Genomic DNA, 14865 nt, shown 5'->3' on the forward strand with positions numbered 1-14865 from the left:
TCCTGTTGCTGGTCTGCAGGCACTGAACAATTGAGGCTCTGTCAGAGACAGCAGATTAGGGCTTGCAGGAAAAAATTAGAGCTGGAAAGAGAGAAAGTCTTGCAGAGAGGCAGAAAATTCTGTATATAGGCCAATCTGTATTTTGGACAACATTTCTTCTGGTAAAATAGCCCTTGTACAGCACACATATTTCCCTTTTTATATTAAAATATTTCCAGCAAAACCAGGCTTGATATCCTGTAGTTGAAGCTACAGATTTTCTGCTAGCCAACTGAACCCTACTATCTATCTCACTAATGAAGAACTTCAAAATAAATTATTCTTGGTATCTATCCTTTCAGCTTCAGTACACACTTGATCCACCACTCTAACTACGGATATTCATATACTGGCAGATAGAAATATTGCAGCTCTGCATACAAAAAATCATCCTCTGTGTTTCCATTGAAGGTTCCACAAAGGCCCACGGTGTCGTCCTTCCACCGTTCATCCACTTGAAGGTAAAGCCTCAGTCCTTCTCTGTCGTAGAGGATCTGTAATCCAATCTGTGTCTTTACTTGCAGAAATACAGAGGACAGTTTCCGTATTTCAAATAAGTCTGGGGAGTAAAAACAGAGATTGTTCAAAGGCAAAGGATAAGAATTTTTGTCTGATAATCTATAGCTCATCTCTAAGTGGCAGTAAGGTTCTTTCTGCTTAAATTTATGTGAGTTGCTTACAAAAATGGGAGAAGAAATTACTCAATTCAAGAATAAAAGGAAATAATTTCCCCTCAGGCAAGAACTAAAAAACTTTGCAAATGTGAGGGATAGCATTTGTACTTGTTATAATAAAAAAAATCTTAATGTAAGAAACAACTAGCCTAATGCAGGTACTGCACAATTCCTACCATTGGTATAAAAAGTTCACCAAAAGTTAATTTGTGAAGCATTTCATAAGAAATAACAATATTGACACTAAAACATGCCTTTTCATTTCAGTATGTTAGCAATACTGAAAATATCATGCACAAATGTAATTGAATTATTGCTCTAGTCTTTGATAACAGTTATATGGTTATGTATTTCTCCTTACCATCTGCATAAGGCAGGTTAATTTTGTATTGGTCATAGATCAAAACATCTCCTGAATGAGTCAGGGTCACTTGCCTCTTGGGGTCCTGCTTAAGAATAAGGCTGACAGATTGGATACATGATCCATCCTGGTTCTGCAAGTGAGAGCAAAGAAAACAAGAGAAGTTATACTTAGTGGGGATTGAAAATTTTAAAATTATACCCTGCTTCTTAGCAGAGAGAGCTTATAAAACATGCAGCCTTACAGCTAAGAAAAATCAGTATCCTGAATTATTTCCCATATGTGTTTAATGATGACATTAGCATGCTATGAAAACACAGCACAGAAGTGGGATTTGGAAAGAGAAATTTTAAAAATTCTCAGGTAGCTCAGTACCAAGACACACAATTCATGAGACACCCTGATAAAAGACCCACTGAGGCTGAGCTGATGCTCAATAAGAATGCTGCACTATCTACAGAGCAGTGCAGCAAACTCCAGATTTGTACTTTAATGTGTTCTGATACATCTGGGTTCTTCTAAAGCATATCTTAATATATAAAATTCTTTTAAAGGCAAACATTAAGGAAAACCAGAAACATCTTGTGAATCATTATTTAAAACAACACTTAACAACACATCATTTCTGAGGGGAGTTGTAGAATAGAGCATGTTCAGAAGCTCTGTGGATGAATATTGATATAAGAAAGGCAGCATGTAATATCACAACATCCAACTGAGTCAGCTTGCTTATTGCTGCAACCATTGCTTATTCTTCTTTGCATTTCATTCTCCAAGTCAAAATGTTACATGGAAAAACACATGAGTATGAATACTGCGTTGCAGTCTGGATGAAGCATTCTTTAAAAGAATCCTAGACAAATCCTGTTTACTTTTTTACACCCACATTCTTCAGTGAAACTTAATTTTCAACAGTACCAAAAGCATCTAATTAACTGAGATTCCACAACAAATACGTCTCCATTAAATAAAATGGAAACAAGTCAGGGAGGTGATTAACAGAATTCAGTTACAATCAAAATTTTCAGGACAGGACTTCCACTTTCCAGAGTAACTACAGGTACCTTGGCTTCCAATGTAAATATGGAAAGAATGCTTGTTAAAGCATGTACATTAATTCCAGTAGATTAACACATTTTTCTTAACATGATTAATTTGATCACTAATTTTAAAAAAAAATGTTCTATCACAGAGAATCAGGCACAGAGGTGGATCAAGAGATGACTTGAAATTATAAAAATAACTGGAGATATTTCATCAGCTCAACCAGCTTTCCTGGAGTGACAGTGAAGACAGACATCTGCCTCGTGATGTGCTAAGCTTATAGCTTATCTTGCTGTCTTGCCTCTTTACTAAGACATTAGGTTTCTGTGCATTTCATTCAGCAACAATGGCTACAAATTGACAGTATTGTGAAGCTAAAAATTAAATAATGGCAGGTGCACGAAGAGCAAAGGAGAACAAAGAAAACAACCCTCCATAGTATAGACATTACTACACAGTATCGACAAAAGCTTTATTATTCCTTCAGACGTAAACTGAAGGAGAAATTTTGCCTGACAATTGTTCTCTGTTCCAATAGACTGTTTCTTTCACAGCACTGCCCCTGCCAGCTTTTGGCAGGTGTTTTCACAGGAATGGCCATTTCTCTCACTAGATGCTTTTAAAAAAAATCTATATTGAGAAGACCTTCTCATCATACAAACTACAAAGCCAGTGAGGCTGTCACCTGAAACTCAGATAAGGTTAAGCTGTGCTGATCACTTGACTGATTCTCCTTCCAGAAAGTGCTTAAACAAAATTTCACATCGTTTTGAAATAACTTGTTGCCTGATGACTGTTTATGTCACCAACTCTAAGGCTCAGGATGACTGGATTCTTTGTGATTCAGAGAGCTAAAATCTCCCCAGGTATTTTCTTTCCACATTTTCTAGTTGGCTTGAATGAGATGGGAGTGATAAGGTTTTTTTAAATAAGCACATAAAATCTCAAACCATCAAGAAATATGAGATTCCACATTACAAATCTTTTAGCTTCCCCTTTCAATTCATTAATTTTAATAAATGGGTAAAAAAAGATAATGGAGGGTGCCTGGGGAACTGAAAAGCAACTCCTCTGCCAAGTGGTACCAGCTGGTTGATAATTAGACACTTGAATAGCTGCACTGAAGCCCCACATTCTTGCATTATACTACCAAAACTGTTCTCACTACCCTCTTACCACCTGTACACTGATAATTCAATCAGCAGCACGTAGCCCTGGGACATATCCCATAATCCTCTGATTACCCACCTGATTGTTAACATCCAGAATGCTTTACTCAGACCTCTGTAAAATCTATACCTTTTAGGACTGATCAGGTTACCCTTGTTAAAGGCTGAGTGAAGTATGAAGCTGAACATGTAGTAAAAGCCAAGAGAATCTGGTTTTTTCACCTACGAGCCACCTGGACACAGAGACACCTTAAGCAAAGTCACTAAGGCTGAAGAAGAATGCAAGAGTTACTGCAAGGCACTGCACAGTCTCAGCAGTGAGGCAGAAATCCAACTAGTTTGGTTATCACTTTCCCCAACAAAAATTAGCCACAACAACTAAACCAAAAAGCACAATTCTGTCTGTTTTGTCCACAGAGAAGTGTTCCTAACACAAGGGAATGAGACACACATACATACTCTGCCCATTACCACAGCAGGTATTTGCTCTATTGATGGGCTTTCCCATAAAAACTTGTCAGGCTGCAAGGTACCTTGCTGTGAGCTTCTGCAAGAAGTCACTTTGGCCTCAACTCTCCTTTGATAAAAAAAGCTGCCTAGACACTTTATCTGGGGATTTCCTTTGCTTTTCTTCCATGATATAGTACAGCTATAATACAGCCACCTTTCTCAAGCTTCTTGGACTCTGCAAAATTCTAAGACTATGACAATGGATGTATGCCTATGCTTATTTTTTGTTTCACAGCTATTCTTTTTTTTTAATTGAGATGATACTAACTTAATCAGCTCCTCAGGATTCCTAGGTTAGCACAGAATGAAGCCAGCCCAACTTGCTAAAATAAAACCAAGATAACTAAAATATGCACTTGAAGTGGGGAATTGTAGCAACAACCAAATACATCTTGAAACAGCCCCAATCTTCCTAGAAACTGGAAATACTAGCAGGCTCACAAGAATAATGCACACAGAAGTTAAAACCTAGAAGTTTTTAAAATGTACATGTCCTTGCCAACATTTCATTTCACAGCCCTCATTGTAACACTTCTATCTGACAGAGCTAAAGGCTCTAAAGTTCAGTGTTATACAACAATTTTATTTGCTACCCAGGAATCCACTTTTTCAATAGTGGCAACTTCTAGGCCCTGTCACATACCTCACCTGTTATCCTGATATGGTTCTCCTAGGAACCACAAAAGAGATTTATTTTTGGACCATCAAATTTCAAATTCTATTTGGCCCCTATCCAGTTAAGCTATATTTCTTACCTCCCAACTTCTACCACTGAGATGAGGGGACTCCCTGAACTCAGTCTCCCATTTCTTACCTGGATTGCAAATAAATAATTTCTATTATAATAAACTTGTCTCTGCAACTTTATTCTAACTTTCTGCTTAAGTCTTTTCTGTCCTCGAGAGAAGTAGGTTAATAGAAGCAGAAATAGAAAATGACTACTGAAATATGCCTTTAGAAAGTGTAGCATGACAACTTATATAACCATTTCATTTCCCCAAGGAAATCTCAAGTGCATGAACAATGGAAACTGCAGAGAAGAGTGAGTGCAATCATTAATACAAAAGGACTTAAGAATCATATGTTTACTTAGAACACAAAAGAAAACTAATGTAGTTACCTCCACAGAAGTACAAAGCAATGGCACTAAATCTGATTTTATGTGAATTATGTAATAATGTAGGCCTAACATATATAGATATTCTAGAATTACAGCAAAGTTATATTTAGGGCTATATACACTTCAAATGCCTGTACAGTTACTTCTAAATAAAAATTATTACAGAGGGCGATTGGAGACAGAACATAAATCAGGCCAAGATACAAACTCTCTCCTACTGCAAGTCCAGCAGCTGGGTAATCATGGCTTAGTACAAATATGGGCCAAATCCTGCTGTTACATGCACATGTAGAACTCAGAGTGAGAAAAGCCTGATTCCAGAAAACATCTAAGTTCAGTCCCCTGCACTTCCCATACCATGTATGTATTTTTAAGACCTGTTCTACCTTGACATAACTCCCTGAAAATTATAAGCCCTATCAAGACTGAAAAAAATGAAACTCTGTAGTCAAAAGCCTCACCAGTGTTCCACACCTCACACATAGTTTTATAATACATGCTCAGAAATGCACATACAAAATAAAGGAAAGAATGGGTCTTGGACATAAGGCAGACAAAATATTTGGTGATGCCTGTGTGCAGCTTCAGAAGCTTTGAAATATAAAATAAGACCACCCTTAGAATTATCTTTAATAGCACACTTACTATCAGCTATACACATGCACAGGCTTGTAGCTTGCTTTTCTTCTTAAATGCTTTTTTCCCCTCAATTACTAGACCCTTCAGGATATAAAGGTTACAAGAAGGCTGCAAGTCCTACCTGTCCACAAGGCGCATTTTGCAAGGATATGGTGAACATTCCAGATGTGCGGCTCTTTGCCAGGATGTACTGGCAGGTGGCTTGGAACGTGTATTTGCGCCCATCAAAGGTCATGAAGTGAGTGTCTCCTGAAACTGAGCATTCAGCTGAAAAACATCATAAATAATGCACCTAAATCAGTAGTAAAACCAGCATATTCTCCACAGTTATTACTGCTGTAGAGTTCATACACTCTGATACATTCTATAACCTATAAAATTGTATTTATATTTCAACCAGGTATTAGGAACCAAAACTTTTCTTTGCTTTTGTTATGGAGGCCCTACCTGATGCCCAGCCAGGATACCTGAACAACTCCTCCCCCAGAAGGAGGTAATATTACCTGTCATCTGTATATTATGGGTATTTGATTTATGGCTCTTTAAACAGATTTTCAGAAACATTAACACATTTAACTGATAATGGCCAGGCCATTTTAATATTTCATCTACTGAGTGTGTACATTGAAATAAAAATGCAAATTACATAATGAAACATCATATTAACATCTAAAAGTAATATTTACTGAAGTAAGAATGGATTTATTAAACAGTATTCAAGACTTTAACATACCTGGACATGTAAAATTTGTACAGATCCACTTTCCTCCACTGCAGGTGCTGAAATCAAAACAAAAAGTTTTCATATTTTTATTCTGTGAATCATACAAAGCTGTCCCTCAGTTGCTCTTCCTGGATCCCCTCTCCAGGAAATGAGTACCAATTGTCTTGAGTCTTACAAAAGGGTACAACAAGTCAGCACTGTCTCTACGGCTGGAAGCTTGTCATGAGGACATGATCATGTGAAATTCCATCCATCCACCCAGTGTCACGATCATGTCTTTTTAGCTCCTTAATAACCATTAGAAAAGCTAAGGATTAATAACATTGAGAAGAATAAACACAAGCAATTTGAATCTTATGACTTTTATAAGAATTGTTGTGGGGGGGGGGAAATTGCACATCTGCAAGGTCATCCATTTTCTTCAGTTAAGATGATCCAATAAAAGGCACTTTCTCTTCCTACAAATTTTACTTTTCAATTCATAAAATTCACTTAAATTCCAAAACAGCAGCTTAATGTCACAATTATATTAGGCTCTTTATGTCCAAGTGAGACAATACAAACAGGAGATAAAGTCAGCATAGTTCTCCTGTTAAGATTTTGAATTCTAGATTCTTTTTATTTTTATCCAATTTCTAACTGAAATAGGCCTTGAAGAAGCTGTTTCTTATCATCATTAAAGGATTTGGTTCACAGTGTAGTAAGAAAAGTTACCAGTTATTACATTCTTCATAAATCACTGAACCCATTTCAAAGAAACTTCCATGGTAGTCACAAGGACAGTCCATAGGCTTGACACACAATTCATTTTCATAAATTAAGCCTAGAAGAAATAAAGTAACAAGAAAAAAGTGAAATACCCATTACAATGGCTGACAGAGTACTAACAAGTATATTCAGAAGCAAGACCAACAGCCGTTTCTGTATAATAAATCTCTAGACTATTTTTTAGTAATTTTTACCAAAAGAAGTACACTTGAATTATATTAAATAAATTATATTAAAGGAATCAAGTCACTAAATTTATTGAGATACAGTAAACACAGTGAAAATAACATATTTAATTACTGGGTGAGAGGGAAAGGAAACCACACACACACAAAATAACAAACCCAAACATACAGGCCATGCTGCTTTGAATAACTTTGGCTTATTTTTTAACACATTTACAAATCTTTGCCTCTAGGGTCCTCATTTTTCTGGGTTTTTTTTTTTTTTTTGCCTTTTTTTCCTTAATAGTATAATTATAATTTTCTTACCAGAGCACTAGAAAAAAAAAAGACTTTACCAAACCATAAAAGAATTTATGACAAATATTATTAATCATATAAATAATCAGGGTACATATGAGAGACAGCACTTGAAGATCCATGGTATAACTTTATCTGCCCTCTTTTAGATAGCATCCTGTACTCAACAGAAGCCGGTAACTAGAGGAAAACTGGGTGTCAACATCTACTTTGGTGATGAGGGCAAGGTTTTGCTACAGACAACACTGCTAAATACTTCACCTGCCAGAATCATACAACAATCTAAAAACATCAGTATCAAAACCTGTTCCTGGCCACAGGAATGAGTTTTATTTATGTCATGGTTTTGAGCTTTTCTAAGCACCCTAACCAGGAAAAAAAAACCAAAAAAAAAAAACCTAAGCCACCAAAATAATCCTCCCCCAGCAACGAGAAGCAATCAGCAACCACCACAATCAGGAGGATGACTGCCCTGTTTTTCACTGAAATTTTGTGGCTCTAGTGCTAGAATGTGGATCTGAGCTGAATCCCATTTCTACTTTTTATAGGGAGCAAAAAAGGCTCCTGTCAGTAAGGAAAACAAGGTCAGCTACCCACACTGTTGGCACTCAGTTTATTAAGAGTTCCTGCTTTTAATCTAGTCAGATCAGAGAGGGATGTAAACTTGGGGAGGAACAATCTGAACGTTGTATGGAATCAGGTGTGTACCTGAGAAGCAGAACTCACCATCTGGGCAGTAGCAGCCATCAATGCAGTGAAGCTCACTGCCAATGCACTGGGATTGTTGGTGACATGAAACAGGGCAGCAGTTGATGCATTCACTGTAGGTGAAGGGTTCAGCACAGGTAATGACTGGAATACAGAAACAGGCAGAGAAATGAAAAGGTGTAGAGCTACTGTCACAGGGCATCAATGGATTGCACACACTCCTTTCAGCTATCTATTTTCTGGCATGTCAGTTGAGTATCTGTTCTCTAGATAAACACTGTCTAAAACAATGGCTTTCCTAACACACAGAATTGGTACATATTTATATATTCACATTCTCTCCATTAAAGGTGTATTAAGAAGGAATAATCTTAAATCACGTTTTCTCACAGCCGAGCTATTTAGATTCTTAGACCATCATCAGAAGCAGTCGGGACACCCATTAACAGAGATTTTTTTGGAACCACAGTGGAAATCTTCTGTCATGGATGACAAAGCAGTTTTGGTCCTGTGTTCCAGGCAGGCAACCAACCAAATGAGATAACCTCTTTCAAACTTACATTATGTGACCTGTAACATGAAGTCTTGTGCAAGTGCAATTTAAGCTTATTTTTAACATTCCTGACACACATCTTATGTATCACAAAGCCATGAAGACTTTAGCAATATTTAAAAGAGTAGCTCAGTGAAAATAAAAATGGTTAATCACCTTAAAGAACCACATTGTAATAGCTTGTGCTTTAAAAAAATCAGTACAAATTGCACATATTAAAGAGAAAATCCATTGCATTTACATAGCCTTGAAGTGAGTTTGACTCACTTAATTGCTTCATTATGAAATATATGAGTCTGAAATTGGAGAAAGGCAAAGAACTGAAACTATGAAGGGCACCCTTCTCAAAATACAAGGGCCAAGCAGCATTTCCAAGTACAGGAGCATGGGCATTACCACACTGCTGGAAGTGCACACGCCATCCATGAAGTGGTTTTCCTGCTTGGGCACATGCTCTGGCATACTCAGTGAGTGCTCGACACCAGGTTGCATCATCAGCTGCTGACCTTACAAAAGGAAAAGGTGACATTATTTTGTACCTCCATTCAAACATACACTCATAACCTCATGAATGCTCCTGCACTGCACTCACCCATGCTGTTTGAATCCACTTTAACAGTGTTCTAAGGTACTGTGCTGTTGGACTAGGTTAAAAATCTTAGAAAGATAAAAACTTTCTGCCACCCTTCAAGAAAGGTCATCAATATAGGTATTGATACTTTTGAGACCTGACCCTATTTTTCTGAATAAATCCACAAAAGCCAGAAATACAGCAGTATGAGGAAACTTCAATAAAGATCTTAATTTTTACAGGAGTAATATCCTGCAGAAAACTCACAAGGAAGCACAAAATTTCTACTAGTGAGCCACCAGGGTACAAGAAACAGAAATTATCTTCTGACCGGCCTTATTTTTTTTTTTCCATTTAACTAGTCAAAACTGCTCAAACCAGGAGTATAGCAGGTTATGAAATGTGAGCATAAGTTCAAATGGTTATCAAATTCCTCTTTTCAATGGATTACCATACAGCTTGCAGAAGCCAAACTGACCCATTGACTATGGCTTTTCATTATAGTAAGAAGGCTTTAGAATGGCAGAAAGCACCTAAGGATGTTGCATGCTCAGAATCAAAACAGATGACATATTCAAGGGAGATAGACAAACACAGCTGGAAAATATCTGGGCCTGAATTTGATCATTCTTATACCAAAGAAAGCAGGAACAATTCCACAGTGGTAAAACCAGAACAAGTGAGAAAAGCAAGATAACAGAACAATGTTAGATAAAAACTTACTTTCAGAGAAAAGTCACAGATCAGTTCATTTAACATTTATAATTCATTCTTATGATAAAAGCACCATCGGGTTTTTTTTAATAATAGCTTTGGAATTAGCCAAAAACATTCACTTACATGCAGAGATCATTTGTGCAGCTTGCCATAAAAGAAAGAGGACTCACATACTCATGACATTGTTTAAATGGAGGCTGTAACAGGATATTACACAGAGCATATGCCCTCTGAAATGAAAGAGACAGCTGTTGTAATGAGATTTTCAAAAATAAACATAAGCAGAATAAAATAGAATGCTGTGGAAAATCAGAATAGATCTAGGAATCACTTTCCTCTCACCAAATAGAAGCAGAGTTTAGCAATACATTACTCTCCATGTCAGAATTTCCATGACATTGAATCTTTCATCCAAGGTCATAGCAGTACCCAAAAAGGGCACCGATAATTTTGCAACTAAGCCAAGACAACCTGAAAAAAGCCTTCATTTTAATTGAATTACACAGTAAAATGCAAGAGAAATAAACCATAGCTGGCACCAGCTTTAGTTTCAAAGCACTTTAATTTAGGGGTTATATCCTGAAAATACTAATTAAAAGGAAAAACTACTTCTAAGTCATGGAAAAAAAAGCAACAATAATTCTCTTTTTAAACATCGGCAAATAATAACAGAAAATAATGCTCTGACTCTGGTTTTGCTTTCCTGCTTCTTTCTGTCCTTCCTATGCATAAGTTCTAGAAGAATGCCATATTTTACCACTCGTGACTCATTCAGCTTCATAGTCAAACAGTTCTATCGGCTGCTATGCCGATAGTATAATATTTGAATAGAACAAGAATTAAATACAGAAGAAAGGGAGGCAGTGGGGTGATGAGAGGACAAGGGAAGACCTGCTGCAGCAAGCATTTTAATTAATCTCTCCCAAAAAAGATGCAAGTATTTCCAGTCTCCTTCAAAGCTTTAAAAGTTGTCAAGTTACTCATTGAAAATTCAAATTAAGTCAAATTCTTGCTCCAATTAGAATCACCACCTATGTCAATAATCCTTTTGTGTTGATCCAAACCTGCAGAGATTCATGGCTTTGTGTCAGGCATGGTGGTTCACTGAGAAGAGATTTATCCCAATCGGGTGCTCCTTGTGGAGGATTTTCCTGCCAGCTCTCTACAAATTCTGTTACATCATCTGTCAGTTTTCCTAGACAAGACGCACAAACACACAGTGTCACACAGTGACTTCGAAGAACAACAATGTTTCTATAGAATTTCCCAGGGAAACGTTTCAGTAATCAAAGCACACCAAGAACCAAACACCTAACCCTTCCTACTACTAAGTGGATCAGCTGAAATCAATCTGGTCCTTTCAAGAAGCAAAAAATACTTTTAAAAGGAACTAGAGAAGTGGGCTTTCAGATGGCAGAAAGCAGCTTAAGCAACTTGGCAGTGAAGGGATTTAAGGGAGGACCATGCCTGCCTTAGTACATCAATGGAATAAAGGAAAGAAAAGGTTTAACTAAAAACTCAAATAAATTAATAAATAATACATAGGTCGATGCTGCTACTTTATGCCCAACAGGGAGTCCAAAACCCAAGAAAGATGAGGCATTCCTGGGTCATTGCAACGGTACAAAATCATTGTCTGAATTAGGCAAATATGGGTGTGATTCTTATTTAAGTAGAAATGTCCATAGTAGGGTTAAACCAACTGATCCATCACTATTATTATCCACTTTGGACAGGTGGTGACATTTATCACTGCTTGGACTACCCACAAATGCCTATCTTGCCACATCTTTACTACTACTGCTCCCCAAGCCAAGTGGATAAAGTTCATGCACAGTGAATTCACTCACTTGTGCCACAAATGCAGCTTTAAGGGATGGAGACACTGAGAAAGGTGAGAGGAGAGGAAATGTCTCTGGGGAAATGATCCCTTGATCTTGGTGTTAGTATAAACAACTTGATTTAGTGAGAAAGGATTAGTGGGGGTAGTAACAGGGCAGGGCTGGTGCTTTCTGAAACTGAGTGGAATTCCTGAACAACAGAGGAAACCACATCCACTCTGAGACTTGAAGGAGTGCTCTACAGAAATATCCTCATATTGAAGGGGAGGAGCCAACAGTTAAACAGCCCAAAGCAATGACCTCCAAAAATTTTTATGGCCTCACTTGAGATACTTTGTAAGGGACCTGATCTTTTCCCTATTTTTTTTTCTTTTTACTCATTATATAGATGCCTTCACTCACTATTTACTGAAAGTCTTTTGGAAGTGTCTGAAGTTGACATTGAAAGATCACTGATTATTTCTGAAAGTGTTAGCACGTATGAAATGCCAGATCAAACACAATTTTACAGTTCCCATTAATTTGATTTACTAGTTATTGATTTATTTCCAATAGTAATATCTCAGGCCTCCACAGGCTGCAAAATGTCTAAAAGGGCAGAGAACATTTAAAAACAGATTTTACTTTTCAGGTCCCAGGAAACTGAAGTACAAATACCATTGTAGGTAATTGAGTAAGAATTAAGCTTTAAGATCTTCCTCCCAAAGATCCCCACCTACATTGAAATTGGTCCTCTTCACTAAATATCATTTAGCAGAAGTACTTCCATATCTTATTTTCCATTTCAAAAGCCACCCATCTTAAATTCAATCAGCATTACAACTAAGCAAAAGCAAACTAAGCAAAGTAACATTTATTTCACCAGAAAAAAAACAAAAAAAAAAACCAAAAAAAAAAGCCACATTACACAACAGGAAGATATGGTAAGTATCTTAAATACTTACCATAACTAGTTTCCAGATCATCCTGCAGAATAGCATTATTGTTTCCACACAGTCCCTGGGTTTTGCCCAGGTACTCTGGTGCCATTTTGATGTACACTGCAGATGTACCATCCCAAGCCAGGGTAAAGGCATACTGGTGCCTGACCAGGAAGTATCCAGCTAGTTTCTGGATGTGTAAGTTTCCAGCAACATAAGGTAATTTTACTCTGGAATGACACAAAGAACCAAAAATAATATTATGTTAGAAAACATAACCATTAAAAATAAATTACTTGATTATGCCTTCCACATACAACTGAAAATCCCTGATGTAAATATTGAATAACCCCACTAAACCAAATGAATTTGCAAATAACAGCAAAAATCATTAATGCCAATGATTATACTTAATTCTATATACCACTAATGTAGGTATCACCTTTCTTAGAGATTGCTCTGTACATGGAGAGTAATTATTGCAGCTGTGGTCTGGATGCTTTTTCAGTCTACCAAGGAATAAGTTTACACCTCTGTTATCAAAACAGTTCGATGATATTAACTCCAGTATAACTACAGCATTAGAAATATGACTGCAATTACCCAAATCCTTTATAGGTGACTTCACTGCTCATCTTTATCTGTTCATCTCCAGAAAAGAATAAACTAATGGACCTTTTGCAGGAATAAGGAGAAGAATGGCATTCAGGATCATTATTCACCTGCCAAATAAAATCAGAACATTAACGTTTAAATCAAATTATTTGTAATAAACATGTAACAGAACTAATACCTCCAAATCTGCACTCAGCATGGGAACAAGAAGCTTGGTCCCCCTCTTGTGGAAAAAACTGAACAGTGTTTTCATAGCCATGGTCATGGAGTGGTCTTTTCACAGCTTTGAGCGAACAAAGCAGGCTTTGGAAGGACACACAACAGTCTTATTCCAGCTGTTTACATTCTATACTATGGTAACACATAGCCCACATCATGTTAAAATCACATCTAGATTATATTTTACAACCCCCGATTATCATCTCAAGATATTTTTAATCTCCTAAAATTAATACATTATTAGCATGTTCAACAACAGCTCAAAAGAACATAGAAGTGCCATTCCCTACCTGAATGGAAAAGCTCTGTTCATCTAATTCAGCGTGTCTCACAAGGGCATATGTGGATTTCCCAGAAAAGTAATAATAGAGTCCATCAAAAGTTTCAAAATTATATTGGCCCCATGTCCTGCATATATGATCTCTTTCAGCACCTGTGTTATACACTAACAAAAGGAGAGTCACTTGAGACACAGCGCTGGTTTTTTGATACGAACAGGAGTTGAGATGGGGCAGTGCATGCGACATGCTGTGAAATATAATGACATAAAAGACAGGAGGGAGAAAATGCTACAGCATGAAGGGAACCTTTAGGCAGAGAGTAGGCACTGGAGATGTGGGAACATCTAGAGAGTAGTCATTGGAGATGTGGGAGTGCAATCCCAGAAACCCAGTCAGATTTCTCTCTTTACACACCTGTCTGGCACCGCGGTCCTGTCGCATTAAATCGACTGCAGTTGCACAGCTCCCTGTACACACACTCACCTCCATTAAAACATGCAAGTGAATCTGAGTGGAAAAAAAACAAGGCATGTCAAAAATAAATTCTGATAGTTTTCTTTCTTAAGACCCAGACCTTTCACTGAATGTAACTCTGAGAATGACAGGAGTTGCTAATTTAGTATTAAAGTGTCCTGGGGAATCTAACCGGCCCCACAAAAATGAAACAGTGTAAAGGCTTCAACCCAAGTTATACAGCCAGATCAATAAATCTAGTGCACCTTTAGAGAAGCCAAATCAAGAAGTCTGTGACATCTGTTAGTCTGACATGTTTTCAGTCCCCTAAGCAACAACTATCCACACCTCTGAGCAACCTATTCTAGTGTCTCACCACACTTCCAGTAAATAATTTCCTCTTAATATCTTATCTAAACTTACTCACTTTCAAATTTGAGCCATTACCATTTCCAAT

At 37.2% G+C, this 14865-nt stretch overlaps 1 protein-coding gene across 1 annotated transcript in view; it reads right to left on the reverse strand.

Annotated features, from left to right (window-relative positions):
• The window catches only part of OTOG (otogelin), a 90871-nt gene that overhangs the window by 68234 nt on the left and 7772 nt on the right, over positions 1-14865 (reverse strand). Inside the window, exons 5-17 of the mRNA XM_068194056.1 lie at positions 14370-14462; positions 13965-14119; positions 13444-13562; positions 12865-13070; positions 11144-11274; positions 10203-10309; positions 9188-9297; positions 8257-8382; positions 6995-7103; positions 6290-6336; positions 5678-5823; positions 1075-1207; positions 421-598 (exon numbers count right to left, since the gene is read on the reverse strand). Of these exons, the coding sequence (XP_068050157.1) occupies positions 421-598; positions 1075-1207; positions 5678-5823; positions 6290-6336; positions 6995-7103; positions 8257-8382; positions 9188-9297; positions 10203-10309; positions 11144-11274; positions 12865-13070; positions 13444-13562; positions 13965-14119; positions 14370-14462 (1660 nt within the window). The remainder of the gene's footprint in view (positions 1-420; positions 599-1074; positions 1208-5677; positions 5824-6289; positions 6337-6994; positions 7104-8256; positions 8383-9187; positions 9298-10202; positions 10310-11143; positions 11275-12864; positions 13071-13443; positions 13563-13964; positions 14120-14369; positions 14463-14865) is intronic.

Source organism: Anomalospiza imberbis, chromosome 6 (assembly GCF_031753505.1).
Source record: "Anomalospiza imberbis isolate Cuckoo-Finch-1a 21T00152 chromosome 6, ASM3175350v1, whole genome shotgun sequence".
NCBI classification, from domain to species: Eukaryota; Metazoa; Chordata; class Aves; order Passeriformes; family Viduidae; genus Anomalospiza; species Anomalospiza imberbis.